The sequence below is a fragment of the Uranotaenia lowii genome, chromosome 2 (genome assembly GCF_029784155.1).
Source record: "Uranotaenia lowii strain MFRU-FL chromosome 2, ASM2978415v1, whole genome shotgun sequence".
NCBI classification, from domain to species: Eukaryota; Metazoa; Arthropoda; class Insecta; order Diptera; family Culicidae; genus Uranotaenia; species Uranotaenia lowii.
In genome coordinates this window covers 261,237,776-261,263,811 of record NC_073692.1, presented here as the reverse complement: position 1 = coordinate 261,263,811, position 26,036 = coordinate 261,237,776, and the positions used below count along the sequence as shown (strand labels likewise).

At 36.6% G+C, this 26,036-nt stretch overlaps 1 protein-coding gene and 3 long non-coding RNA genes across 6 annotated transcripts; 2 read left to right on the top strand and 2 right to left on the bottom strand.

The window, feature by feature from the left end:
• Positions 1 to 455: 455 nt before the first annotated feature.
• On the bottom strand, positions 456 to 1,835 carry LOC129746713 (uncharacterized). Of its 2 annotated transcripts, none has more exons than XR_008737357.1 (3): positions 1,617 to 1,835; positions 1,006 to 1,557; positions 456 to 855 (listed from the first exon to the last, which is right to left on the bottom strand). It is a non-coding gene; the product is annotated as an uncharacterized LOC129746713 (long non-coding RNA). The 2 variants fall into 2 exon arrangements; XR_008737356.1 differs by having other exon boundaries at positions 1,006 to 1,543.
• Positions 1,836 to 9,722: 7,887 nt separating this feature from the next.
• Positions 9,723 to 12,052, top strand: LOC129749902 (uncharacterized). The gene is made up of 3 exons (XR_008738211.1): positions 9,723 to 10,263; positions 11,804 to 11,931; positions 11,992 to 12,052. It is a non-coding gene; the product is annotated as an uncharacterized LOC129749902 (long non-coding RNA).
• Positions 12,053 to 15,581: 3,529 nt separating this feature from the next.
• On the top strand, positions 15,582 to 25,528 carry LOC129744154 (N-lysine methyltransferase KMT5A). Of its 2 annotated transcripts, none has more exons than XM_055736556.1 (6): positions 15,582 to 15,845; positions 16,068 to 16,195; positions 22,142 to 23,081; positions 23,155 to 23,539; positions 23,672 to 23,862; positions 23,928 to 25,528. In XM_055736556.1, the coding sequence occupies exons 2-6, from the start codon at positions 16,186 to 16,188 to the stop codon at positions 24,136 to 24,138; spliced, it is 1,737 nt and encodes a 578-aa protein (XP_055592531.1). In that variant the 5' UTR covers positions 15,582 to 15,845; positions 16,068 to 16,185; the 3' UTR covers positions 24,139 to 25,528. The 2 variants fall into 2 exon arrangements, with proteins under 2 accessions (XP_055592531.1, XP_055592530.1); XM_055736555.1 differs by having other exon boundaries at positions 15,582 to 15,869.
• Positions 18,408 to 19,204, bottom strand: LOC129744157 (uncharacterized). The gene is made up of 3 exons (XR_008736837.1): positions 19,122 to 19,204; positions 18,774 to 19,051; positions 18,408 to 18,712 (listed from the first exon to the last, which is right to left on the bottom strand). It is a non-coding gene; the product is annotated as an uncharacterized LOC129744157 (long non-coding RNA).
• Positions 25,529 to 26,036: the final 508 nt, after the last annotated feature.

The following is a 26,036-nucleotide window of genomic DNA, read 5'->3' as shown; positions in this document are numbered from 1 at the left end:
AAAGTCAAAAAAAGTTCTTGAAAAAAAGTCTCTTCTCGAAAATAATTTTTTTTATTCCGCACAATAACAACCTTAAAGGCAAGTAATACACACGATTTAAACGCGTTTATAAGTTAATTTCCTAGTTCTTAAATTTAAAATTGCATCCATCTAGCAGACCAAAAGCCGACATCCAAGATCCAACTTATCGACCTGTCTCCTTGAGGATTGTCGCAATCATAGGATTTGCTTCCATGGAAGAAGCCGGAAGGGACAATCGGACTTATGGCCATTCTCGCGCTTCCTCTGGAAGGTGCTCCCGATTTGGCAGCATCTGCAAGCTAATGTGTGAGCTGTTATTTAGAACGGGAAGGCTTTCCCCGCCTAAGGCACCGCCACCTAGGACCGTGTCCGGAGTTCATGGTCGAGAAAATTCTCCATTGCCGTCCAATTAACTAACACTCAGCTGACCGCTGAAAAGTTAAAAAAATACTAATAAGTTGTTCATCAGAATTGAATTCCAAATACGTACCAATTAGTTAACCAAGACGCAAGAATCCGGCGTCTCGCGGCAACTCATGTAGAACGGGATAACAGTCATTAGAATTTCCTTGGTTGTTATCCCTCATGCATCTCGTATAGCAACCAGCGGTAATGTTTCTTCTACCGAGGAATTAAACGACTGTGCAGGAGAAAATCTTTATGTGAAACGTAATCCAGGGCGCATAGTGCACCCTGATAGACGTGCAAACTGTAGCTCGTTTCTTGGTTATCCTGAAATAACGGCTTCCATCTGTGCCGGGTGTGAGAAGTCTTTTTGATTTCTAGGAATTTTCTTTCCGGGGTCATATTTCCGTATAGTGAAGTTAATTTAACCTGACGATAGAATGAAATTTTGAACACCGAATTAGAAGCACTTATAAAAAAAATAAATGACCGTATAACCTAATAAAAAGCCAATAAAGATAAAGATAATAATAATGCAAAAAAAAAATTAACATTAACGGTGATGATTAAAGTAATTACCTTACATACTAGTATTAATACAAGTTTTCAGCCGCTACCCGCCTCCAGTGAATTGTGTCTTGGATGGCTATCATATCACAGAAGGGAATCAGATGTGTTTTTGCCTTAAAATAATATGTAATTTTGAAAGCAACAATAAAGTATGTCAAATATTCTAGATCTTCTAAACCTGCCTGTATTATTCCTTCTATGTTTCACGAGCATAAATTTCGTCGCAAAATCTTTTCGTTTTCAGCTCCCGGAGTAAATGATCATCGCGACGGTGTCGGTTGTGCTTCTTACCACGGCCAGTTCTCAGACGCTCAATTAGCTATCTTCCGATCCTAATTTTTTTATAAATCTGCTTCTACCTCCCGATAAAGAACAGAAGACGTCTTGATATTAAAAACGCTGATGGTAAGTTTGCCTGCAATCCACCGGTGATGGCCCTTCGAAACCTTGAGCCATAGCGCAGATCCCATCTCTTTATTTTAATTTTTCCGGTCTTCAGTACTGTTGACAGCTTCTTCCGATTCCGAACAGATATCTCGGCCAACTTCTAAAATGATGCCTCTATAAAGTTTCCTCTTTGTCAGATAACGGAAGGATTCATTTTTTTCAGTTTTACTTACCCGGATTTCGTAGCTAATTTTCTTTTACGTTCCGAGCGGATGGCCCCAACATTTTCGATGCACAGATGAAGAAGCTCAAAATAAATCTTTGAGCAAAAAAATGTTTAACAAGCGATATGAAACCAGATTCAATTACTTCCGACGATTTCTGCCATTGAATTGAAAATTAAAATTATTTGCGGTGAACTACAACCGCCACCAAAAGCTTTTCGTTTCACTTTTGACATCTTTGAGGAATTCCAACAAAAACAAACTTTTTATACAGAGCTGAATAATCGAGTTTTACTTTTCATCTGTATATTGACGACCCAAAACTACCCAAAATTGAATTGGGAATATACAAAATTTGTACAACAACCGATTAGTTATTTTGAATGTGTAATCGAAACACATTTTGTGAATAACTCGATTTTTCCGTGCATCGAACTCAAAATTGAGCAATACCTCAAATCTCGCGCACTGAACTTCGAAAATACCCAAACTCGAGAACTTTCCACACCAGGGGTGTCAGGTGTCCTGATTTTTCAGGATTTGTCCTGATTTTCGAGAGGCCTCCCTGATTTTTCCAAAGCGCTTGAATTGTCCTGATTTTTGAAAAATGACCCATAAAATGTCCTGATTTTTTCTGATTTTCAAAAAAAAATCTAAACTATAACTAAATTTATTGTTCAATGGTTAAAAAATCAAACAAACCTTAAAAAAATAGTTTAACCAGATTAATTGATGATACTTTTTGGTTTAAATGATATTTAAATATTGTTTTTCGATATTAAATTCATAATTTGAGGCGTCTTCAGCACCTGTTTTTCGCCTTAAGTTATGCAATCTTAGCAGAGCTGCCCTGATTTTTTTCATCGCAGTGTCCTGATTTTTGTCAAAACCACCTGGTACCCCTGTTCCACACCAACCCGTATGAAACTAAAGCCCTACAGTAAAAGTGCGGCAGACTGAATTTCTCACCGATTCGGCAGCACTGAAAAAGCTTCTGTAATCCTTCAACACTGCCAATAACGAAAACATTCGCATGACTTCTTGTTGATGTGCAACTGTGTCGCAGATTGTGAAGTTGATTTTCGTTTTGTGAATATTATTTAGTTTGTTCTCCGTTATGTCAATTGTTAAAATAAAAATTAAGTGCTTCTTTCCGTTTTGCTCCAATGAATATTCTCTGCATTCTTGATTGAGTTCAATTAAAAAAATGAAAGTCACAGTCACACAGATTGCAATACCTGCCACGAATTTGAAATGGTAAAAATTGTTATGCGCGATTGGAACGACTTTTGACAGTTCGTTTGGAACTCCGCGACCAGGGGTGTCAGGTGTACTGATTTTTCAGGATTTGACCTGATTTTCGAGAGGCCGTCCTGATTTTTCACAAACGTCCCGCATAAATCAGTATTATACAGAGACTATTCCCATTATCTTCTTCCCAAGACGCCCAGAAGATTACTTCTATAGTTTTGGATTATTAATGTAAGATAGGGCTTATCATTTTTTCATGAAATGGAATCGTTTGGACGCACTTTACGATACAGGGAACGGGTCGTTAAGTAGAGTAACCATTCAATTTTTTTACTTTTTTCTACTCGCTCTGAGCGAGTTGTATCATACGTGGAATCTTCACTTAATGATTTTCTCATAAAATAAAAACGATACAACAAATCGTGTACTTTTGATACAATTATTAGAAAAATAAAATTATTGAAATGAAAATCAGTTTTAAAAATGATTTTATAGCATTTTATTCACAAGACGTACATTTTTTTTAATACAAAATAAAAACACTGTTCACACTAAATAGTTTCACCGTGCTGCTGTTCCCGATGCTAACCTTGTTAGAATTGTTGTTGACTACCGAGCCTCGCACCGTTGGAACCGGTGGTGATGCCCAGCGGACCGGCCCAACATAATAATGTTTCCGTGTTGTTGAGGTCAGCGATCTTCAAGTCAATTATGACCCAATTCTGACGTCTGCTTTTTCATCTGGAGACATCCGGCCAGCTGCGACTGAAAAAAATAATTTTCAATTAGGAAAACTGAAAGTTACCAATAAATAAATCAGGGTACTTACCCTCGCATAACCGGAACTGGCGACGTCACCAACCGATCCATCGCACCATTGGAACCGGTGCTGTTGCGTTCCGAATTATGAAAAGTGTAATTTTTACGTTCCGCGGTGAGATCGAATTTCATTTTCTGCTCAAATTCAACCACGTGTGATGTGACAGCAGAAAATTTTGGGGTGCGTTGCTAAAATAATCGGATTCTTTTCATGATTATCAACTGTATCTTTCAGGAATAATTTTCTATCTTATCGTCGCGTTGCCAAATTACTCAATTAGTTCCTTTTAAGATTAATCTTATCTTACAGAAATAGTTTTTTGGCATTTCTAGCAAAGACACATTAGCAACGACCCAAAAGAAATCGTAACTATTAATGTAATCAGAACCGAATAATTCGAAAGATGCATAGTATGGTTTTTAGCCATGCGGGGTCTGAATCGTCCTAATTTTTGAAAAATGATCTTTAAAATGTCCTGATTTGTCCTGATTTTTTAAAAATATCAAAAATAAAACTAATTTCATTCTTAAATGGTGAGATAATCAAACAAATCTTAGATAAAATAGTTTTAACAGCCGATTATTGGTTCAATTGATATTTAAATAGTGTTTTTCGATATTAACTTCAGATCATCCAAGGTTCTTCTCGTTTTAGTTGCATAATTTGATGCGCTTTCAGCACCAGTACTTCGCCTTTAGTTATGCAATCTAAGCAGAGCTGCATGTTATTTTCATCAATTTTGTGGTGTCCTGAAAGTCCTGATTTTTATCATCGCTGTGTCCTGATTTTTGTCAAAATCACCTGGCACCCCTGCTCCGCGATGACAGTCTGCCGCACTTTTATTTTAAGGGCTTTAAATGAAATTCCCTTCCAACCAACCACACACAAAAAAAAGCATAGTAAAATTACTAAATCCGTGGTTTAAATGAACAACAGGCAACCATATTTTTGAGTCAAATATGTTTTGTTGTTTATAATACCTTACGCATAGCTATTTTACTATGTGCTCAATTTGGCTGCGCATAGTAAATTCGATTGCGTTTTAGTAAAATTGTCAATGAAATGATGCATTGTTTTACTTCGTCCATAGTAAAATTAATATTTTTCATGATGAAACTAGTATGTGTTATGATAAATATTAGGAGGAGCGAGGAGCTTAATTTAAATAGTAAAATTACTATGTATGTTTGTTTGTTTATTTGCATGCATGCATTATGACATTATTTGAAACATTAAAATTCACACTTCCGTCACACGTCGGTCGATGTTAGTGTGTTCTCCCGATGCTCTGGAATGATTTTCAAAGTTGTGAAACATTAAAGCAGCTGAAAATTAGTTTTTTTTCTCACGGGTTTGATGATTAATGATCCTGAATTAGTGTAAACAACAAGAATGTTTTGCATGGTAAAATTATCATACGCACTGATGTTTTTGAGTCAATAATGTTTTGTTCTCAAAAGTACCATGTGCGTAGTATTTTGTTGATATGAATTGGTGCCACAATGTCTAAATTACTATGCGGACGCTAGTTGTAATAGAAATTATGGTGAAATTATCATGACCATAGTATTTTCGACAACAAACATTGAGAGTTATCGAAAATTACCAGGTACATAGTAATTTCAATATTGTTTCATGCGCACTTTCACAAAATCGATGTTAAACTTTTCGTGGTTGAAAATACTATAGCACTGAAATGGTAAAATTATCATGACAGCGTCTTTGAGAGCACCTGTATCCGTGGTCCAAACAGCCGGTTTAGACCCAAATTCCGACCCGAGCAACCGCACTGGTGATCCATTATACCAGTTTCAACTCAACTTTTTTTAGAGCTGGTATAAGGATTGATCCAAAACTGATGAGATTTGGATCCAATTTGACGCAGTTCTAAACCGTTTGACAGTTAATGGAACACGAGTGCAGTTGCCAGTTTTTTCATTGGATCGGATCTAATTTCTTCCCGAATAGGATTGCACCGTGAAAAAACCATGAATTCCATATTCACATACTATAAATTGTATGGTTTACACAACGATTATTATCTTCCTCGATACCGTGAATGCACATTGGAATTCATAGTTTTCGAACATACATTTCATCGTTTTGACGAAAATAACCATGAAAAAGGGGTATTGTTATGCAGCGTGACCATGAAAAAAATGGCGATTTTCCATACATTGGAAAGCCAAAAAATATAAAGTTCATGGTTCTTTCAGCTTCCAGTTTTTCATGGTAAAACCATGAAAATCCGATTATTTACATTGTTCGCCCGCTGAAATAAAAATCTTTGCTCTTTTTAGGGTGTTTGTTATTGTTTTTGATTATGTCATCATTTTTATAATTTTTTTTAAACTAAAAACAAATGAATTAATTTACAATAACTATTTATTTAAAGAATCTTTAACACTTTATGAACACTTTACTCACGCACTCTAAATTACGAATAATTCGCTGGATTTTGATGCTCGCAACTCCCGCATCTCATTGCTGCTCGTGGCATCCGTTGGCTACCGCATCCTGTGCCACTCGTTAGTGTGTCGGTTTTACACTGCTGGAATTAATAAAAAAAAGGTTCTTAATCTGTTTGCCCTTTGGACAGCTTCGATATTAAACTTACCATTGCGCCCATTTCCGATTACTTCGAACAAATTCACAAAAAAAAAAACCTCGAAAAATTGACTACCGGCCGACCGAGAATGAAAGAAATAGAAAAAAAAACACGTGCCGCGGCTGTCAAAATATTAACCGTACACGAAAAACTTGGAGTGTCTAAATTCTTGAATTAAGCTCGGATGTTCTTTTTACCATGAAATACATGATAACATTAAAATTCACTGTAAAATGAATGTGATACCATGGTTATGTCCTATTCGGGATAACCACTCAATTTTTTTCCGTGCAGGGGGTGGCATCCAGGGGTGCCAGGTGGTTTCGTCAAAAATCAGGACAATGCGAAGTTAAAAATCAGGATTTTTCAGGACATCTCTTGATTTATGAAAATTATAAGGATTTCTGCTTAGATTGCATAAATAAAGGTGTAATACATGTGCTGTAAACGCCTTGATTTATGCAACAACAATACGCAGCTTGTTGGCTGGCCAGTAGTTCATATTGCGGTTACTGGAAAAATTTCTAATCGCGCGACGGTAGCCTTCCGTGCGGTAGGCTAGCCGGAGCAGTAAACACAGTTAAAAAATTCACTTTTACTCACTAATTTCATTGAAAAGTTACGAAGTAAATTCTTGAATCAATCTTCAATTCATTATTTTGAAAGAGAGGACAAAACATGAAGTCATCGGAATGAAATATTATTATTCACAGTATTCATTGAGATTGAATTAATTACGAAGGGTCTAACGGGTATAAAAAAAACACCATTTTCACGATTTTTTTCTAGAGCTACCGTTCAAACAAATGTATTCAAATTTTTCGCATTATACAAAGTATTGTTAAAAGAACAGATCAAATTTGGTAAATGTTCTACTTACGCTGGAATCTATTTGGATGTATTGGCAGTCATCTTGAGGCCAACGATCCAGAAAGGGGGCAAGGTTAATCTACCGACAATTTTCCGTGGCTGGTTAGAAGGGAGGTCCCCATGGCCGGGGAATTCGGGATGCATCGATGAAACAGCTTAAAATAAAATCAAAAGAAAGATCGGAAAAAACGAATCTGAGTAATGCGCAATCGACGAAAAAGCCACAATATAACTTACCTAAGAGATTGCGACCCGACGAAACTGCTGATTCTATTTGACACACCCAGTGCGCCGGTCACCTGGTTGGTTGGAACAGCAATCACCACATTTACGTACCCGCGAAACATTTTTGTCCGGATTCCGAAAATCGTGACCGGCTGAAACAAACACTCAAACTAAGCTCATAGGTAAAATTACTATGAATTTTAATGGGCATACTATTTTCAACAACACAAATGACGATGTTTCAATATTACCATGAGCATAGTTATTTCAAGAACACAAATTGTGTGATATCAACATATCATGCTCATGGTATTTTAGACACGAGGAAATTACTATGAGCTGTCAAAGATCGCATAGTAAAAATACAATGTCGTAGTAGTATCGCCCAGATTTTTGGTAGAAAATACTAAATCATGGTCGAAAATACTAAATGATGGATATAGTAAAATTATCATGACTCTGTATTTGAAAAACCCATGCAATTTTTTTCCGTGTAAGGCTGATGTCAAGCTGAGGCAGGGATGCCAGGTGTTGAGGATAAAAAATCTGGGCAATTTTGAAAAAAAGTCTGTGTGTGTCTGTGCACAAGGAAGATCACAAATTTGATACCGAACAAGAAGTTTTTCGATGCGTGTAGGGGGGTAGGGAGGGGGGTAGGTGGGTTGTATTCGGGTTATTTTCGGGTTATTTTCGAGTTCAGAACTACATAACTAACACTGTTTCCTACCACGTACGATGCCGGAAAAAAAGTTTATGGATGATTGGTCGAATACCCATATGAATACAAGCGAGATTTTCAGTCTAATCTGGCACTTCAGGATCAAATCCGATACATGAATACTGATTTCATCACTCAATTTCAAAAGTCTGTAAGATCTGGGCACTCTGATAAAAAATCTGGGCAAAATCTGCACACTAAGGGCAGAAACACAGTGCACGCGAGCGAGCGAGCGAGCGATTTTTGAATGAACCTGAAATGAATTTCGCGCGAACATTTTTCAGGATCGTTCACAGTGCACGCGACGAACGGGGTGCGATTTACACTGAGAAAAAACTTTATGGATAGGAAAGAAAATAATATTTATGTAAATCAATTTATAGGGAATTGAAAGAATAATTTTTAAGAGGTTATTTTTGTTTAAATCATTATGAAATAATTCGTATGTGACATTCAATTAAAATTTTTAACAGCGTCATAAAACCAATTATTTTTATTGCCGAATCCACAAACCGGAGTTTTCATCACTATCAGCGCCGGCGACTTTCACTGACGTCAAATCATGTTGACCCGACAAATCCACGTCACGTGACTCGCAGAATAAGCACCAAAGATTTTATTTCAAAAGCACTTTAATGTAAGATAAATTTGTTCTAGAGTCAAATTTATAATTTAATCCTTGCTCATGTTACAGATTGAACAAGTAAAATTTTCCTTTTTCTGGATATAAATGTTCTGTGCTCAGCAGTTGAGTGTTTGCTTTGGTTACAGATGTTAGAATGCTATAAATTTTTCTAGGAGTTTTCATTGTGAGTCCAAGCAACTGATTTTGATCTGGCAGCTGCGTTTCTTTTCCAGTCGACTTATTTTGAACTGTATAATCATGATTATAGTAATTTAAGATGAAGGGAAATGATAAATAACCATTTTTGCAGCTAGTACTTTAAATATTTTTCAGCTTATCTACTCTTGTTTTAAATATTTAAAACAATATCCATATATCAATTTCTCTAGGAGAAGTTATTTTATTTGTTCTTAAAGAAAAGGAGTATTTGTTTTTCGAAGAATATTATTTTTTAATCACCATCTTATTTATTTTGGCATCAAAACTTCACGTTCTTAAATTATTCAAGCAATTAGAAATGGAATGAAAAAAATTTGGATCGTGCGAGACCTGATGACCACGCAATTTGTCAGCGGAATCTCCAAAGGTTTCAAAAAAAACAGAGAAAAAAAACGCGCTCCGGTATATGGAATATGCATCTTATGCCGCTTGGCGAAAAAAATAAATTCACAATGTTTAAATTTTCCCCCGAAGTAATGGGTTTTTTACAGCACAAAGAGTACAAATTCACCGTGCCGCAAAATAATACGAATTTCTCTTCAGAATTTACTGGTCACCATTTCGTCCATGTACTGGACAAAGGACAGGTATATGCTGGAAAAACTTTGTCATAATTGAAATTGACCTCTGCTTCGAATTTATTTAAAAAGTCAGTCGAGGAAAATCGTTTTTTTTTATTATTTAAAAATAACGCGATATATTTTCAAATAAAACTGCCTAGAAATAATCTCAGTGTTTTGGGTGAACCGAAACAAAGTATTCACGCGACTGCTGCGACGGATAATTTTCCGAATGGTATTTCGCGCGATAGTACGAATCGCGTCGCTTGCACTGTGAACGGTCTCACAGTTTTCAACGTGTTCAAATGAGGTGCGATTCTTCGCGCGAATCGCTCGCTCGCTCGCTCGCGTGCACTGTGTTTCTGCCCTAAGATTGCAATTTTCCCCCTCAGGATAATGACTATCCGAATCACAGAGAAATTGCTTGATTTAAACGAAGTTCGAACGAAACCCCTCTCGAATCTCGGGGCGCTTCATTTCTTCTGAAATTCGCGATGAAATTCCTACAAACGTACAGGTGATCGCACAATCGTCCTGTATCACGGGAGAACTTCAGCTGTCAACCGTTTTTTGTCTCGCTTTTTATAAATAGTTTTTCTTTTTCGCCTTTGGCGGAAAGATACGTAAAGTTTCCATTTGTGACGACAAAGCCCAAAGCAAACATCAAGAAAATCAGCGGCGAAATGTTGCTCTTACGGCCATTTAGGACACTTTCTCCAGACGAGCCATCCATCAGCCAAGGAAAAAAACAGTGAAAAAAGTGAGCCGTGAACAACCCCCTGGCAACTTGACAGTTTAGTCGAGTTTGCTGTGCCGTCTTCAAAATGGTAGATGTCGCACTAGTCGCGTTTGTTTACATGCATCCTGGGTCGTCCCTAGCAGCGGCAACGTTCATTTTCCATTGAAACCACTTGATTTTGTTTCGGCATCCGTGGATGCAATTCAACTGACGAAATACCATTTTAAAAGGGCACATAATCAAAAGTGATGCAAAAAAGAAAAATAAATAACTTTATAATAAAATTTTATAATAGTTGTCAATGAAATAAGTAATTTTATTTCAATCTATTTGTGTTCCATTCTCGGTTCCAACTTGATAACATTTCTGTTTATAGCAAAGATTACAAAATGGCCATCTTTCATCCGAATCCGTCAAGGAATATTTTAAGGAATATCTTTCAATATTCCTTGCGAATCCGTTGTGTTTTTGTTACAAGGCGTCACCAGATAGAGTTATGAGTTTATTTCGTTAAACATAACGTGGTTTGAAATAGTTCCGCTATTTCCTTAAGTTTATTACGGTAAAATTTTATCCAGCTGAATGTTATGAAATATTAGTTTTACAAATATGTTGAGATAGTAAACACTGAGAATGAAAGCGGAAACGAGTTGAGGTGATGGCTTTGCATTTGCACAAGTGACGTACAGATAAAATTTCGGAAAGTTTAATTCAAAAAAAAAATAGTAAGTAGCATCAAATGTGAAGATTGCAGAAATGAACTTTTCAATAGTTTTATTGGCAGATTAGAAGTTAATGCCGATGTGTTAAAGGTCTGCAGAATAACCGAGTTGGAGGTAAAAATTGTAGAACGAAATCATCAAAGTATAAACTTAGTATACTATATTATGATATCATAATGAATCGAACTCTGACACAGGTTTCAAATGATGCACGGGATGTTTTTAGAGGATTAGCCGAACACATTTTGGATCAAGATGCTTTAGTTAACCATCGAAACTTGTTGTTGAAATTATGTGTTGATTGTGATTCGGATGGAGACCATCGCTAAGCAACTTAATGATTCTAAAGAATCTCTTCGAAAAAAACTAACAAAGTTAATATTGTTTAGAAATGAATAAAATGTTGTTTTTAAAATTTACCATGCAATAAACCATTTACTAGATTTTTGAATTAAAATTTGCTTGTGTATTTCATAAATAAAAGCCAATTACCACGCTGACTTTTTTGACCATATTATCGTGATTTTCTTTAAACATCAACTCATTTTCCGCTTAATAGGTGATTCTTAATCATTGTTTTTAAAAACTTTTTTTTTTCAATAAAAAATATGTTTGAAACCTTAATTTGTCGAACATTTCATTATCCACCCTTTCGATATGTTTGTTGAGTGAAAATGAGATTTTGACAGAACCAGAGAACCAGAAAAACTGGCACACGCGATTAGTATGGGAAACGTCAAGTTGCCAGGGGGTTGGCCGTGAATTGTGTTGTCTTAAAAAAAAGAAGTAATTCACTTGATACCACTATCGAAAATTCTTATTTGTTATCTATTTCGTAGATGCGGCCAGGATTCAGCGGAAACATCGGTGATGCTGGTAGCCAGGCGGAAGGAACCTCTGCGCCAAGGGATCTACCGGCCGTCGAAATTGGCCGTCGCAACATACTTTGTTGCACACCAAGTTTCAGGTATTTGTTGTCAGAATAAGTAGTTACATGAAGAATAACATTCCATTGTTTTTTTTTCAGGCAATATACCGGAAAAATACAAACAGAATACAGCAGCCATTTGATATTATTAAAAAAAAGTCATCAATAAAAGTTCATTCAATTTTAAATTGGTATTTTGTGCGAAATATATCCGTATTTTACATGTAAATTTCGAAAGAAAACAGTCTCGAGGCTACAGGATAATTTCGAAACCTTCCTGCAAACCACAGGAGAACATCGTTTCGACCCTAAAGGTAATTTTGACAGTTGTTTTCCTGTAGTGATTTTCTGTCCTGAGATCGTCCTGTAATTTTCAGCTGTTGAAAATACAGGACGAAATCGTTCCGACCACAGGACAGATTAAGTGTGTGTGTCTGACCAATATCTGGACGAAGGGTCAAAAGTCTTGGTTTTACAGACAAATCTGGGCACCTGGCAACCCAGAGCTGAGGCGACAAGCATCAGGGGTGTCAGTTGTCCTGATTTTTCAGGATTTGTCCTGATTTTTCAAAAACGCTTGGGTTGTCCTGATTTTTGAAAAATGACCACTAAAACGTCCTGTTTTGTCCTGATTTTTTAAAAATATTTAAACTTTTAGTAAATTTTTCGTGAAATGGTGAAAAAATCAAACAAAACTTTAATAAAATAGTTTCACTAGTTTTACCGATGATAATCTTTGGTTCAAATGATATCTAAATAGTGTTTTTCGATATTGACTTCAGGCCAGCGAAGGTTCTTCTCGCTTTAGTTGCATAATTTAAGGCGTCTTCAGCACCTGTATTTCGCCTTTAGTTATGCAATCTAAACCTTGGATCACAGACTAATAGTCTGTGCTTGGATGGTCTGATTTTAAAATCGAAAAACACTATTTAAATATCATTTGAACCAAAGATTATCATCGGTTAAACTGGTTCATCTATTTTATAAAAGATTTTTTTGATTTTCTCACTATTTAACAATGAATTCAGTTATAGTTTAGATATTTTCTGAAAAATCAGGACATTTTTGAGGTCTTTTCATTTTCAATCAGGATTCAAGCGTTTTTAAAAAATCAGGACGGTCTCTCGAAAATAAGGACAAATCCTGACAAATCAGGACACCTGACACATCTGGGCGGCTCTAAGGCGACGAGGGGTCCCAGAGAAACTAGTCCATCTCATCGAAGCACAGTATGAGGCATTTTCGTGCAAGGTCTTGCACGACGGTGTCTTGTCCGAACCAATCCCGGTAACTGCTGGAGTGAGACAAGGATGTATTCTATCACCGCTACTTTTTCTAATCGTAATGGATGAGATTCTGATTGGATCGATTGACTGTGCACCGAACCGAGGATTGCCGTGGAATCCTTCAACAATGGAGCAACTGAACGACCTTGACCTGGCTGACGATATTGTTTTGCTAGCCCAAACACAACCAGATATGCAGAGCAAACTCGACGACCTCACCGAAAGTTCCAAGGCAGCAGGTCTCAAAGTCAATGTTGGAAAGACCAAGTCGATGGAGATCAACACAGAAAATCCCTCCAGTTTCATGGTAGCTGGGCAACAAGTTGAGAAAGTGGAGTGCTTCCAGTATCTTGGTAGCCAGATAACGCCTGATGGTGGTACCAGGAAAGACATCGAAACCCGGATCAGAAAGGCCCGATTTGCGTTTGCGAGTCTCCGAAACATCTGGCGGTCACGCCAGATCTCTCTACGAACTAAAATCCGAATCTTCAACTCAAACGTCAAATCCGTATTGCTGTACGGGTGCGAAACTTGGTGCACATATGCGGTGACGACGCGAAAACTGCAAGTATTTGTAAACCGCTGCCTGCGGAATATCATCCGCGCTTGGTGGCCTGGCAACTGGATCTCGAATGAGGAATTACATCGCCGGTGTCATCAAAGGGCGCTAGAAATCGAGATTCGGGAACGTAAGTGGAGATGGATTGGGCACACGCTGCGAAAAGATGAAAACGAGATTTGCAGAAAGGCGCTAGATTGGAATCCAGAAGGTCATCGAAGAAGAGGCAGACCCAGAAATTCGTGGCGGCGAAGCCTAGCCGCTGAAATCCGAACTGTCGACGAGAATCTTGACTGGGACCAGGTGAAGACGCTGGCTCCGGATCGTCAACAGTGGAGGTCTTTTACCACGGCCCTATGCACCGGAGGATCGGCGCGGGATCATTAAGTAAGTAAGTAAGTGACACCCCTGCGCACGGATCATGGCAACCAAAATGTTCAAATGGGATTAAATGCCCGAATTCAAAGTTTTATTTATATATTTTTTTTCTCATTTTCTCTTGAGTATTCAATTTATGCAGAAGAGATGAGAAGAATCAAGAGTTTGTCAATAAATTGAAGAAAATGGAAGGTTGACTGAAAAAACTCTAGAAATCTTGTCTTTTTAATGCTACATTTATTAATTTACGTCCAATTCATACACAGCGTTGTAGGTCCTGTCCTGAGATACATACGTCCCATTGAATTTTCATTTCTAATTTGATCCACCATGATGGCTGTTTGCGTGAGTTCACGTTCACGCTCGATTTTGTATAACCATTTATGGTTCTTAAATAACCATTTTATGATATTTACTTCGAAACCGCCAATATGGTTATTTTTCAATAATTTTTCCTGAAAGGATTTTAACCATTTTGGTAGTTTTCGAGTATAAACCAGAAAATGGTTGAGTAATTTGATGTTCCCTGTATCGCCATTTTGAAAGCGGTTTACATTGCAGCTGGACGCCCTTAAAGCAAATTTTTTTTCTCCGCAGAAGTGCATCTTGTTTTCCAATTAATCGGTTTTGGAAATTGTAGAAACATCGAATTTGTAATAGATGGGGAAAGGTAAGTGATTTAAATCGATTATTCAAGTGATTTTTGAATTATTCAAGTGATGTAATTCAATTTTCATCACAAACAATTGTAATTGTAATTGTGAACGAAAAACTTTCAGGGTACCGATTGGACGCCGCCGGTTCAATTCCGTTTGAAACACCAACAAAATTGACGAGGACGAGGACTAATTCACCGGTCCAACGCTACAAAATGAAATGGTTTCTAAGAAGTTCAGAAGGGATCGTTTTTTCACCATCCGGAAGGAGCTAAAACGGGCCGGAATGTTCGAAAAATATCTCCCGCTGGGCGTAGATGAATCGACCCCCCTCTCGTTAACGGATAGCAAACTAATGATAATGGCATTGGCCATCCGCAGCACTCATTGGGGGAACTTCACTTCGGCTACCGGGTGATTCGGCTGCTTTTAGTATTTGCCCAAACTGGGCTGCAATATTATAAAAGGCAAATAAAACAATATAATGTGCTATATATATAACTATAGTTTATAAGTATAACGTAAAAGAAATGAAATAAATATTCTGACAAATCTTTTTTTCCAAATTCCTTCAACAATTGTAATTTATTTTACAAATCTTGCAAAACTGCTCTTACGGTTGAAATATAACCATTTTCTAATTGCTATGGAATCTTTCTTACGGTTAAAAAATAACCATATTCCAACTTCTCCCCGAAAAGTCATTTTATGAGTTCTCATGGAGAACTCATAAAATGACATTTCCTGGGAAAAGGTCAAAAATGGTTATTTTTGAAACGTAAATGGTTTAATGATTTCTAGCGTGTTTGGAGTAGAAGTTGTCTGATGAAAATTTGCTGGGATCAGTACATTTCTGTGCATCGAATTTTTATATTGCATTACCAGTGTTATAAAATGTTCAGTAGTCTGATTGAGTATTCTTAATTGTTCAATGAGAATCTAGTGTTGAGTAAAAAAGTGTCAGCAGACCGTGAACATGCCATCCGGTGGCTGTTTGACGATTTGAAAAAAATATCACCCACTGGAACTTGACAAAATAAGAAAAAGCGGAGCATCTATTTCTTCTTCGTTTTGGTGTGTTGCTCCCTTCATGCATCGGTTCGTTGGTAGTTCTCCACCTTTTCGCCTCGATATTTTTTTGTCTTCTATTTGACAACCGTTCGTGTGTAGTAGTATCGTCATCAATCATCATTCTCAGTCGGTAGTGTTGATAAAAAAAAAAACCGTAAAAATATTGCCTTGGTGGAGCTGTGTGCGTGCAGTGGATTATTTTTTTAAATTTCCATCCATCCACAGACTGCAGAAGCAGCAGAAAGAACGTAAATGGTGGCGCTTCGAGCGTGAAGAAAAAGAAAAATCTCATTTCCATTCTGCCAGAATTGAACAGGGGATACGAGTTTTAAAAGGACCAGTCATGGTTAAAGGTGAGTGCTTAAAATGTGCTTTTTTGTAATTTGGGGAATGTGAAACGATCAAAATGGTAGAATTTCGGATTACAGTAACAGTCCATATTGTTTTCCCCGAGTGGAAATGCTGTGTTTGGCAATGAATTTTGATTAATAATGTTTTCGTTCCATATCAAATCCCAAACTAACGTGATTCAGAAACATTGAGCAAATGTTCGGGTTTATAACACGTTCTTGATCAAATTTTACATTCATCATCATAATTCATCGACCCAATAAGAGTTTGGCGCTATAAGTTAGATCCATAATGAAATAAATGTTCGAACCAGCGCTGCCAGACTAAAAAAATCTCAAATTCGCAATCATAAAAAAATACCTTCATCACGTAATTAAATTATTGATTCCATTCAAATGAAATATTAGACACGAATGCCATAATGCTGGTAAAGTGTCAAAAATAAAAACTAAAAAAAAACAAATAAAAAAAAAGATTCAAAGTTATTAGACTTTAAACATTTTTAGGAAGCAAAGCTCATTCGTGCTGAGTGGCTTCGGTTTGTAAGTTAAGCTAAATTTTTGTCTGAAACTATACTCGTTCATTTCGAACATTATGTATTTAGAATGCATTAAAGCATTACACATTTTGCTTGCCTATATTTATTGTCTCAATTAAGGGGTCTGTAATAACAATTACTTTCTATCTACCATTATTCAGAATAGGCCTTTTTCTATCAGCTTCAGTATAACTCAAATGTGATATATTTTATAAAGAAACTTTATTCTACATAAGTCAAAGGTGCTAAATTTGATGAATTTGGTCCATTCGTTTCTAAGATAGTGAATGCCAAATTTTGGTGTTTCAGGCTTAGATTTCTCCGCGGTCCTTACTGTGTAAAGAATGATAAAACCAAGCTTACATCATGGTAATATTCACGTTCAACTCTAGAGTTGTAGTCAAAGATTTACTGAAAAGCATGAGTGGTTGTGCGAAGAACAATATCTAAGTAGGAACATCAAGTTCAAACGCAGATTTGTCAAGTCTAGTCAGATTTGTAATTTGTAATTTACTGTTTATCAACTTCTATACGCAACTTCTTTCCTATTTCCCTTTCTATCCTTTTCTCCTCTTGAACAAAAAGTGCTAGACCTAAGTAATAATGTTATAAACACAAAACGAGTTTGGCTCCTCAAAACTCAAAGCTATGAGCCGTTTCAAATAAAGAAATTTATAAATAAACTTCAACGCAGCCTGTTAGTACAATTAACTTTATAGTCAGGTTAAGGAAAACACTTCTTAATAATATCCTACTTATTGAGTCTTAATATATAAAAAAAAATTAATAAGCGCCGTAGATTAGCACACTTGTCCTTGATGTCTTAGTATGCTGGGGTATAATAAATCGCTCGATCATTTCTTCCGCGTTGTAAATGGTTGAGGAGATAAATATGTTGGCAAGCATTCGTATAGTAACCTTGTCGCGTGAAACAACACATGAGCTTATGATAGCAGTCCAGGAGATTGTAGGATACAGATGGACCGTGGAAGAATTGAATAGCTCAAAATAATGGTTAAAGATTTTGATAAATAAACACATCCAATTGAATGTTCTTATATGAGTGTAAAAGGCTTTTGTAGAAACGGTTAGGAAAGAGATAGAGAGAGATGAAAAGTAAGTCGATTAACGAATTTTAGCGTGAACGGGCGCGAGGGCATCAAACCAATTGCTATTGTCCGGAAATTCATAGATGAATCCGATAGAGATCACAACCAAGGATACGTTTTCTGGCGACCTCTGTAGTTTGTGTATTTCCATGTTCTGGAAATTATAAGATACGTATTTCAAAGGTTACTACCATAATTTATCTTTCTTAGTTTTGATAAAAAAAATCATTTGATTGGTAATAAATTGGTGTTGTTCAGTTTATATAACCAGAACTGGCAACGCTGGCGGTCAACACGGCAAGCACGCTAGAAATTATTAAACCATTTACGTTTAAAAAATAACCATTTTTGACCTTTTCCCGGGAAATGTCATTTTATGAGTTCTCCATGAGAAGTCATAAAATGACTTCTAGGGGAGAAGTTCGAATATGGTTATTTTTCAACCGAATGGGATTGAGGAGGAGAAGTTGAAAAATGGTTGTTTTAAAATCATAATGCAAAATAACGTAGAAATAGAACAGATTGGAATGTTTTCGATGAAGAAATAAGATTTAATCAATTTTCTGTATTTCACACCTTTTTATTTATTTATCAATTTTCAAGGTGTTCTGCTTGCTCTATGATATTAAGTCACATATGTAGGTGACTGAGAAAAATGTTTGTTCCTAAAGAAGAGTAAAAATACTCCGGTGCGCAATTCTGTTTCCAAAGAGATCCTACAGCTGGCTCAGCGTAATCGAACCACAATTCAATGGGTTCCGGGACATATCAAGCTGCGGATCAGTTGTCGCGAGACGCTCTGCATGGGGACGGATTTCTTTCTTGAGAATAACATAACATGGGAGTTTTTCCGAAATCGGCATTTCGACATGCTGAAAAAATGAATCAATTACATAAATGAAAAACAAGAAACCGTCCGCAAAAAAAACTTACCGGTTCCTGCTGCTTTGTGCTAAATGCATCTGAGAGGTTCCTGATGAGGCAGCTGTAGCACAGACTCTTATGTTGACCGCAATTCCACTCAGGTGGGTTAAGCTTTTTGGGCTGTCTACCCATCTCAGCTCCATCCAAATGTTATGGAGATTGGTCGGGATGACCAGTTCTTTAAGCACTATTTGTGCTCTCGTTCCGGAAGTAAGTAGTTCCGCGTTCGGTGCTGTTGTTTCACTGGAACTGAATCCGGACTGCCGCATAGTCGTTCAATTGGAGTACTGCAATTAATTTTTTGTTGTTGATTGATTGGATTTTTTAATTGGGAATTCATAATAATAAAACAATTACCTTTAGAATCTCTCCAGCCTTGATTTATTCGGGCGAATAAATTAAATCCGAAACACGTTCGGTTCACACCACGGTAGCTTCCAATATGGCGGAGAAAAAACATAAAAATTTTCAACCATTTTGTGGTTTATACACGAGAACTTGATAAATGGTTGAATTTTAACATCGAAAAATTCTTAAAAAATAACCATATTGATAGTTTTCGAGCAAACACCATAAAATGGTTATTCTATAAACATAATTGGTTAAACAAAAACGAGCGTGAGGGAAGATTATTCCCGCACGGAAAATAATAAAAAGGTAAAATTTACCGAGTTAGCAAAGGTGAACGCTCGTGAAAGCCAAAAAGGTAACTTCTACCTCTTCGAGGTGAAACTCACCTCACAGCGAGGTAAAATTTACCTGAATCGAGGATGGAAAAAAGGTACAATTCACCGAGGAAAAAGGTGAATCCAAAAAAGGTAAATCTTACCTCGTAGCGAGGTGAAGTTCACCTGAATTGAGCTGAATAAAAAAGTATAATTCACCTAGAAAAAAAGGTAAAACCAAATAAGGTGAAACTTACCTCGTAGCGAGGTGAAGTTGACCTGGATTGAGCTAAACAAAACGGTACTATTCTTCTCGAAAAAAAGTGACTATTCGCCGAATCCGTTTATTGAGGTTAAGCTGTTTTGTCGTTCAGAAGGGAAGTTTTGTTTCGTGCCAATATGGAAAAATCGGAACAGAATGGTAAGTTTTTTCTTAGCTTTTATTTAGTTGTGCTGGTTCTCATCATAATAATTTGCTTTTGTTTCAGATCGGCCCAGCTTCGAGGTGTATTCCACGTCATCCTCCAGATATCATTCCGGAAAAGCCGGACCTGACTGGATAAGTCGCCATTATGGAAGAACGAGAAGCCGAATTGCCACGAGCCTGGCGAAAAAAGGACTTACCTCAATAATTTTTCAACAAGGTGATATATTTAAAAAATAATATAATGAATTGTCCATATTTATTTATAAAATAAATATAAATTTTTCAATGGATTTTGTTTTCATTTTTATTGAAGAAACCAACCAAACCAACTAGCATTTACCTTTCAAATCAGTGAATGGGAAAACGATATTATTTACTATTTTGCTAGGTGAATGCGAAAAAGGTAAAATTTACCATTTTGCTAGGTGAATTGAAAAAAGGTAAGATTTACCTTTTTGCTAGGTGAATGAAAAAAAGGTAAAATTTACCTCGAAAGAGGGGTGGAAAAAAATCACCTCGCAAAAAGGTAAATTTTACCTTTTTGTTATTTTCCGTGCGCACTAACACGACGTAAATTGGGAAGACTGCTGAAATGCAAAATAATAATAATAATAATCTGTAGGCACCCAACATATCCACCACAACCCACAAACGCGAGAGATGATGATATTTGATGATGGCAATGACGATTACACTGATAGTAAGGCAAAGAAGAAGGAACAATTTTGTTCTTTTGGGCACTGTATGATCGTTTGGAAAAAGAAGCCATTATACGTATTGATGAATGAACGCGATATATTAACCAATTCTGCAAACAATAATATCTACATATTTCAGATTTGCTCTGTTGGCTTTTGTGTAATACACTTACTTTTCAAACATTTTAGCAAAGTTATCTTTTGAACGAATTACCTAAATAACAAAATACTATTATGAAATTGTAGAATAGATAATTACAATTTTTCGATTCGAGTTAGATTTATAAAAGACTGTTAAATTTCCGACATCAATGTCGTCAGGACCGCAACACATGATTTTGTCTAAGCGCCTCGTTTTCTTTCTATAAGAATTTCGATTATAAGGGTAAGGTACTCGCTCGTTAATTCGAACTACAGAATCGTATAGAAAAACGGATCCAATCCGTTCGAATATCCCATTTTTTCATATTCTAGTTGATATAGAAAAATAAGGGCATGATGGACACTAGACTGTCCCAAATTTGTATGAGAAATTTCAAGCTTGTGAAATGTTATGCGCTGCAGGCTTAAATTGATCCTAGGCCTTGTACAAGGTCTCATGCCAAATTTGGGCCAGGTCGGATCACGGGAAGGGGTGGCTCAACGAGCCTAAAGATTGTATGGGATTTTGAGACATTTTGTTCGGGAGGAACATGAAAAATCAGTTTTTCATGAATAACTTTGGTCCCCTTCGGCCGATTTCTTTTGAAAACGGATTTTCTTAAAGCCTAAACGGTATGACAAATATTTCATCCGAAGACTGCATTTCGATTCGACTTATGATAAAAAAGTTATCAAACTTAAAAAATGGGGTAACTTTTTTCGGGGTGATATTCATCACTGTTAATGCTGCGTCAAAATTTTCGAAGCAGTGTCTCTCATAAATAGTGATGAATATCACCCCGAAAAAAGATTACTAGCGCTGATGTGGTCTAGTGGATAGGCTGGCGCGAGTCTGGTAACCCAGGCGTACTGGGTTCGATTCCCGGTATCGGCTGCCTACTCTAAACTTTAAAATTTCCTTCTTCATACTATCTCTAATTTTCATTTCTAGCGTCAGCTCCCCGAGCTATTTAAACGCCAAAAAAAAAAAAATATCACCCCGAAAAAAGATTATTATTTTTTGAAGCTCAATAACTTTTGTGTCTTAACTTGAATCGAAATGCGAAATATTTGTCATAGTTGAGGCTTTAAGAAAACCCAACAAGCATCCAACATTTTTAACAATTTTTTTTTACAATAAGTTAAACCATTGAAATACGAGGGCAAGAAGTATTTCGGTAATTGTTGTTATATTTGAACATCGTTAAAGAACATAAAACATGTTTTTGGTTTGGATAAAAATTATTTTGCTCCAGTAAATGCGGAGAATAGTAGAAATTATTTTTTTAAGAAAACCTTTCGATCTTGGCACACGTGCCAACCGTGTCAAAACCGAGAGGTTCATGTATATATGTATAAAAAAAACAAACTCAACAGACTATAATTGTCTGTTGTGTTTAATTTTGTTTACTGCGTTCTTACAATTATTTTTTAATTTTTTTTCAGGACGTCGTACGCGCCAGGCAAACACCGGTCCAAATTTGTTAGCCGCAACTTCCATCGTGACGGACGATACTGCCAGTCCAAAGAGGAAAGATTTCAAATATGACAACGTACCACATTTTGTTAACAACAATACTATCAATGATAACAATAACTCCAGAACAACCGGTAAAACGACGAATGGCGAAACCCATGCCCCGATGCTTCTCAGGGGAGGTCGTACTAAAACGAATGGAATTGCAAAGTATTTGACCAGTAATGCCAGCAGTAAACCAATCGACACTCCTGTAACTAACGAAATAAATCGAATTGACAACTTCATTGACTTGACTGACGAAAATACATGTGATTCTTTTGAAAATGCTGCAACCAATGAAATTGACCAAATAGTTACAGATTCTCCTTTGGCGTCATTAAATTTCAACATCATCAAAAGCAATCCAGCAAGTAACATTTTCTTGCAAGAGCCGGTTCTAAGTCTTAACTTTGACAAAAGTTCAACCGACAAATCTCGTGTAATAATCAAAAATACTTTTTTCAATGAAGATATACAAAACAAATTTTCCCCTCCCAAGTATGATCCAATGTGGGGCAGTGGGGCTGGTGGTTCTATTACAATCAAACAGGAACCATCCGATTTTGCATTGGATCTTTCGAAACCTACCCAGGTAACGGCGATTGATTCAACAACGTTCCTAAATCAAGACAGCAATTCATGCGACAGTGGCGACAGTGGTGTAGTAATTTCGCCTCCCGGAGCATCTGTGCCAGCTATTGTTGGTTCTCCCGCAACTGGTACACGTCGCAAGCCTGGCACACCGCATCGTATCCTGTGTCCATCGCCGGTGAAAAATCCTATTGTCGCTAGTCCATCAACTGCTTTGGCCCATTTGAATATCCAGAACAAACGTGCCTCCAGAAAGAATGTCAAATCTATAAGAAGGTAATTTTATAGTTCCTTTTTCATTTTAGAGCAGGTTACTAAAGATATTTTATTCTTGCAAAAAAAATCACAGGCTCCACACGAAGGAATTAGAAAACGCTCTTGAAGAAACCGTAACAGAGGGTGTGTCCCAGCCAGTCGTACAAGCGCTTCCTCCAGGGCTTCCGACTGTAACGGCTGACAAGAAAAAACAGGTGCTTAACGATTCGGTCAACCCAACCGCTCAACAAAACACCAACAACAATCACCAAAGCGCCAAACTGAATGATGCATCTTCCGCGAACGCTGCAATGGTTCCTCCGACAACAGCATCATCCGGTGGTGGAGGGACCAACAAAAAATTGACCGACTTCTTCCAAGTCCGCCGGAGTGTTAGGAAAACCAAAAAGGAAGTGCAATGGGAGCGCGACCGAGATATCGAAAAAGCAATACGAGAGCAACGCGAAACAGGTCTCAAGGTATGTTAACAATAATTGAAGAGGTACACCCATTATTGCTTCGAGAATGAAAAAGTAAAAGTCTTAAAAGTATTTCAAAATATTATCCATCATTATAAAATATATGATTATGATTTATTCTTCTGTGTAAAGGTTGCTGTCTTCGAAGGGAAAGGTCGAGGTATTGTTACAACCCAACCGTTTTCCAAAGGCGAATTTGTAGTTGAGTACATTGGGGATCTTATAACGGTAACCGAAGCTAAAGAACGAGAGCAAATTTATGCGGAAGACGACAACACCGGTTGTTATATGTACTACTTCAAGCATAAAAATATCCAACATTGGTTAGTATTTATTTAGTGATGTAATTCTTCAACAAATTGTTCTGAAAACACTAATTTCTTTACAGCATCGATGCGACAGCTGAGAGTGGCAAACTAGGTCGGTTAGTGAACCATTCGCGAAACGGAAATCTAATGACGAAAACAGTTTCCCTGAACAACCGACCCCATCTGGTGCTCATAGCCAAAGACGACTTGCCAGCTGGGGTAGAAGTAACCTACGATTATGGTGACCGATCGAAAGAAGCCCTACAGCATCATCCTTGGTTGGCTTTCTAGAAATAATTTAGCAACAGAGTTAAAAAAAAAACAATTGGTGAAATTTCTTAAAACAGATCAGTAGAATTGTGCACTGGCATTAACCAATTGGTGCATGTTATCCGGTAAATTTCGCCAGCAAAAGTGTGAAACGATCCTGTGTTTGATCCGGACAAAATCATAGAGCCATATGTTGTAGTTTTATTTATCGTTGAAACCAATCTATGTTCATATACGATACAAAATCCTTTTGGATTTCCTATTGCGGAATAATGCTGCTTCATTGCGTAGGAAGTTTAGAGCGTATCACTGAGAGGCGTCAGGAGATAGCAAAACGAATACATTAGTTATTTATTTTTAAAGTAGTTTCTTTTAAATTTGAAGTTAAACTCTAAATACATCAACAAACAAATAAATTAGTATCGCATTGAGAGACATAACATTGAACGCACTTTTGATAAATGGACAAATAGAACATTATGTGGAAGATAAACATAACTCGAACAGTAAAAAAAAAATACAAATTACACCAACGGTTCTGAAACCTACTAGCTTTAGGAGTAAAAGTAGTTCAGCAGCCCCCAAAAGATCCGACAAATCCCGTGGTTACCTTAAACAGGAAACACTCGCAGGTTCAAATTTGATCGCATTGATTGAACTGTAGTAGATTCGATTACTACCTACATAATTTATTTATCTATTTAAAACTAAGCGATGGTTAACAACCATTTGTTATCTGGATGAATGCTGTTTTTTAGTTTAGCAGCTCAGTGTTTGCAAACCGGGCCTTTAAGTTAAATTTCCAACAACATTTTATCAGACACAACAAATGAATACTTAATTATCTCGAAGTCTAACTTATCTAATCAAGGCTAAATTTTCCAATGAATTTGTGCGGATGTTCTTGTTTTTTATAGTTTTTTGCCATTCAATTTTGTTTTGTGGAAGTATCTTCTAAATTTTCCAACCAACATTTTTTTTACATTTTCGATGTTTAATGATTTTATTTCTCAACTACCGAAACACGTGTTAATTTTATATCACGCGTAATAGTTGCTACGGTATATATTTGTTAATTTTTATTTGTTTAACGTTTTCAGATTTTTTTGTTAACAGGAGGCGGATTGCATTTTTTTTTTAAATTATAAACTGATCACTTCATTTCATGTTCCTGAAAATAATAAGTATAGCAAAACATCGGAGGTCACGCTTAAATTCTTTCAACATTGATTTTACTTTTTTGGAAACCAATTTTCTTTCTGAATTCACCAAAATACTCTGATGTTGAGTGTTTCCGCAAAAGTTTAAAGAAAAACCACCAGTGCTTATTGGAGAAAAAAAACCGCAAAGCCTAACTCGTCGTACACGTTACTAGGCTTAGGATAATGATAAGTAAATAGTTAAACTCACACTGTTGCGAATATTTATTTTGAACCTTTCAAACAAATAGACACCAACGAACTGCCATTATATTGTGTTTAAGCATCTGCTTATCTTATACTTTGGACAACATAGTTTTTTTCTGGATGAAATCAACTTGAGCTATTATTGATTTGAAACTTATGATAGCTACATTTTACATTTATTTTCAACAGAAATAGGTACTCGGCAAATGACTGAATGAGCCGAATTTACCTGAGTACGAAGTCTTGATGGATATTTTTAATGCCAGAATTTTAACAAAAATCTGGTAAGACTTCATTTGTTTCTATGCCATTAACAGTAATAAATCGGAACATCAATTCAAATTATGCATCAAACGAAGTACAATAGCGAAAATAAAATTGTGGGATCAAAGGCAAAAATTAATATTGCAATTAATATGCAAATCGGACACCTTTTGTCGAGTTCTGAGAAGAATTGGCAACTCTGCTAGTGAAAGGTTTGTTTTTACCGGGGCTCGAGAATAAATGCAAAAT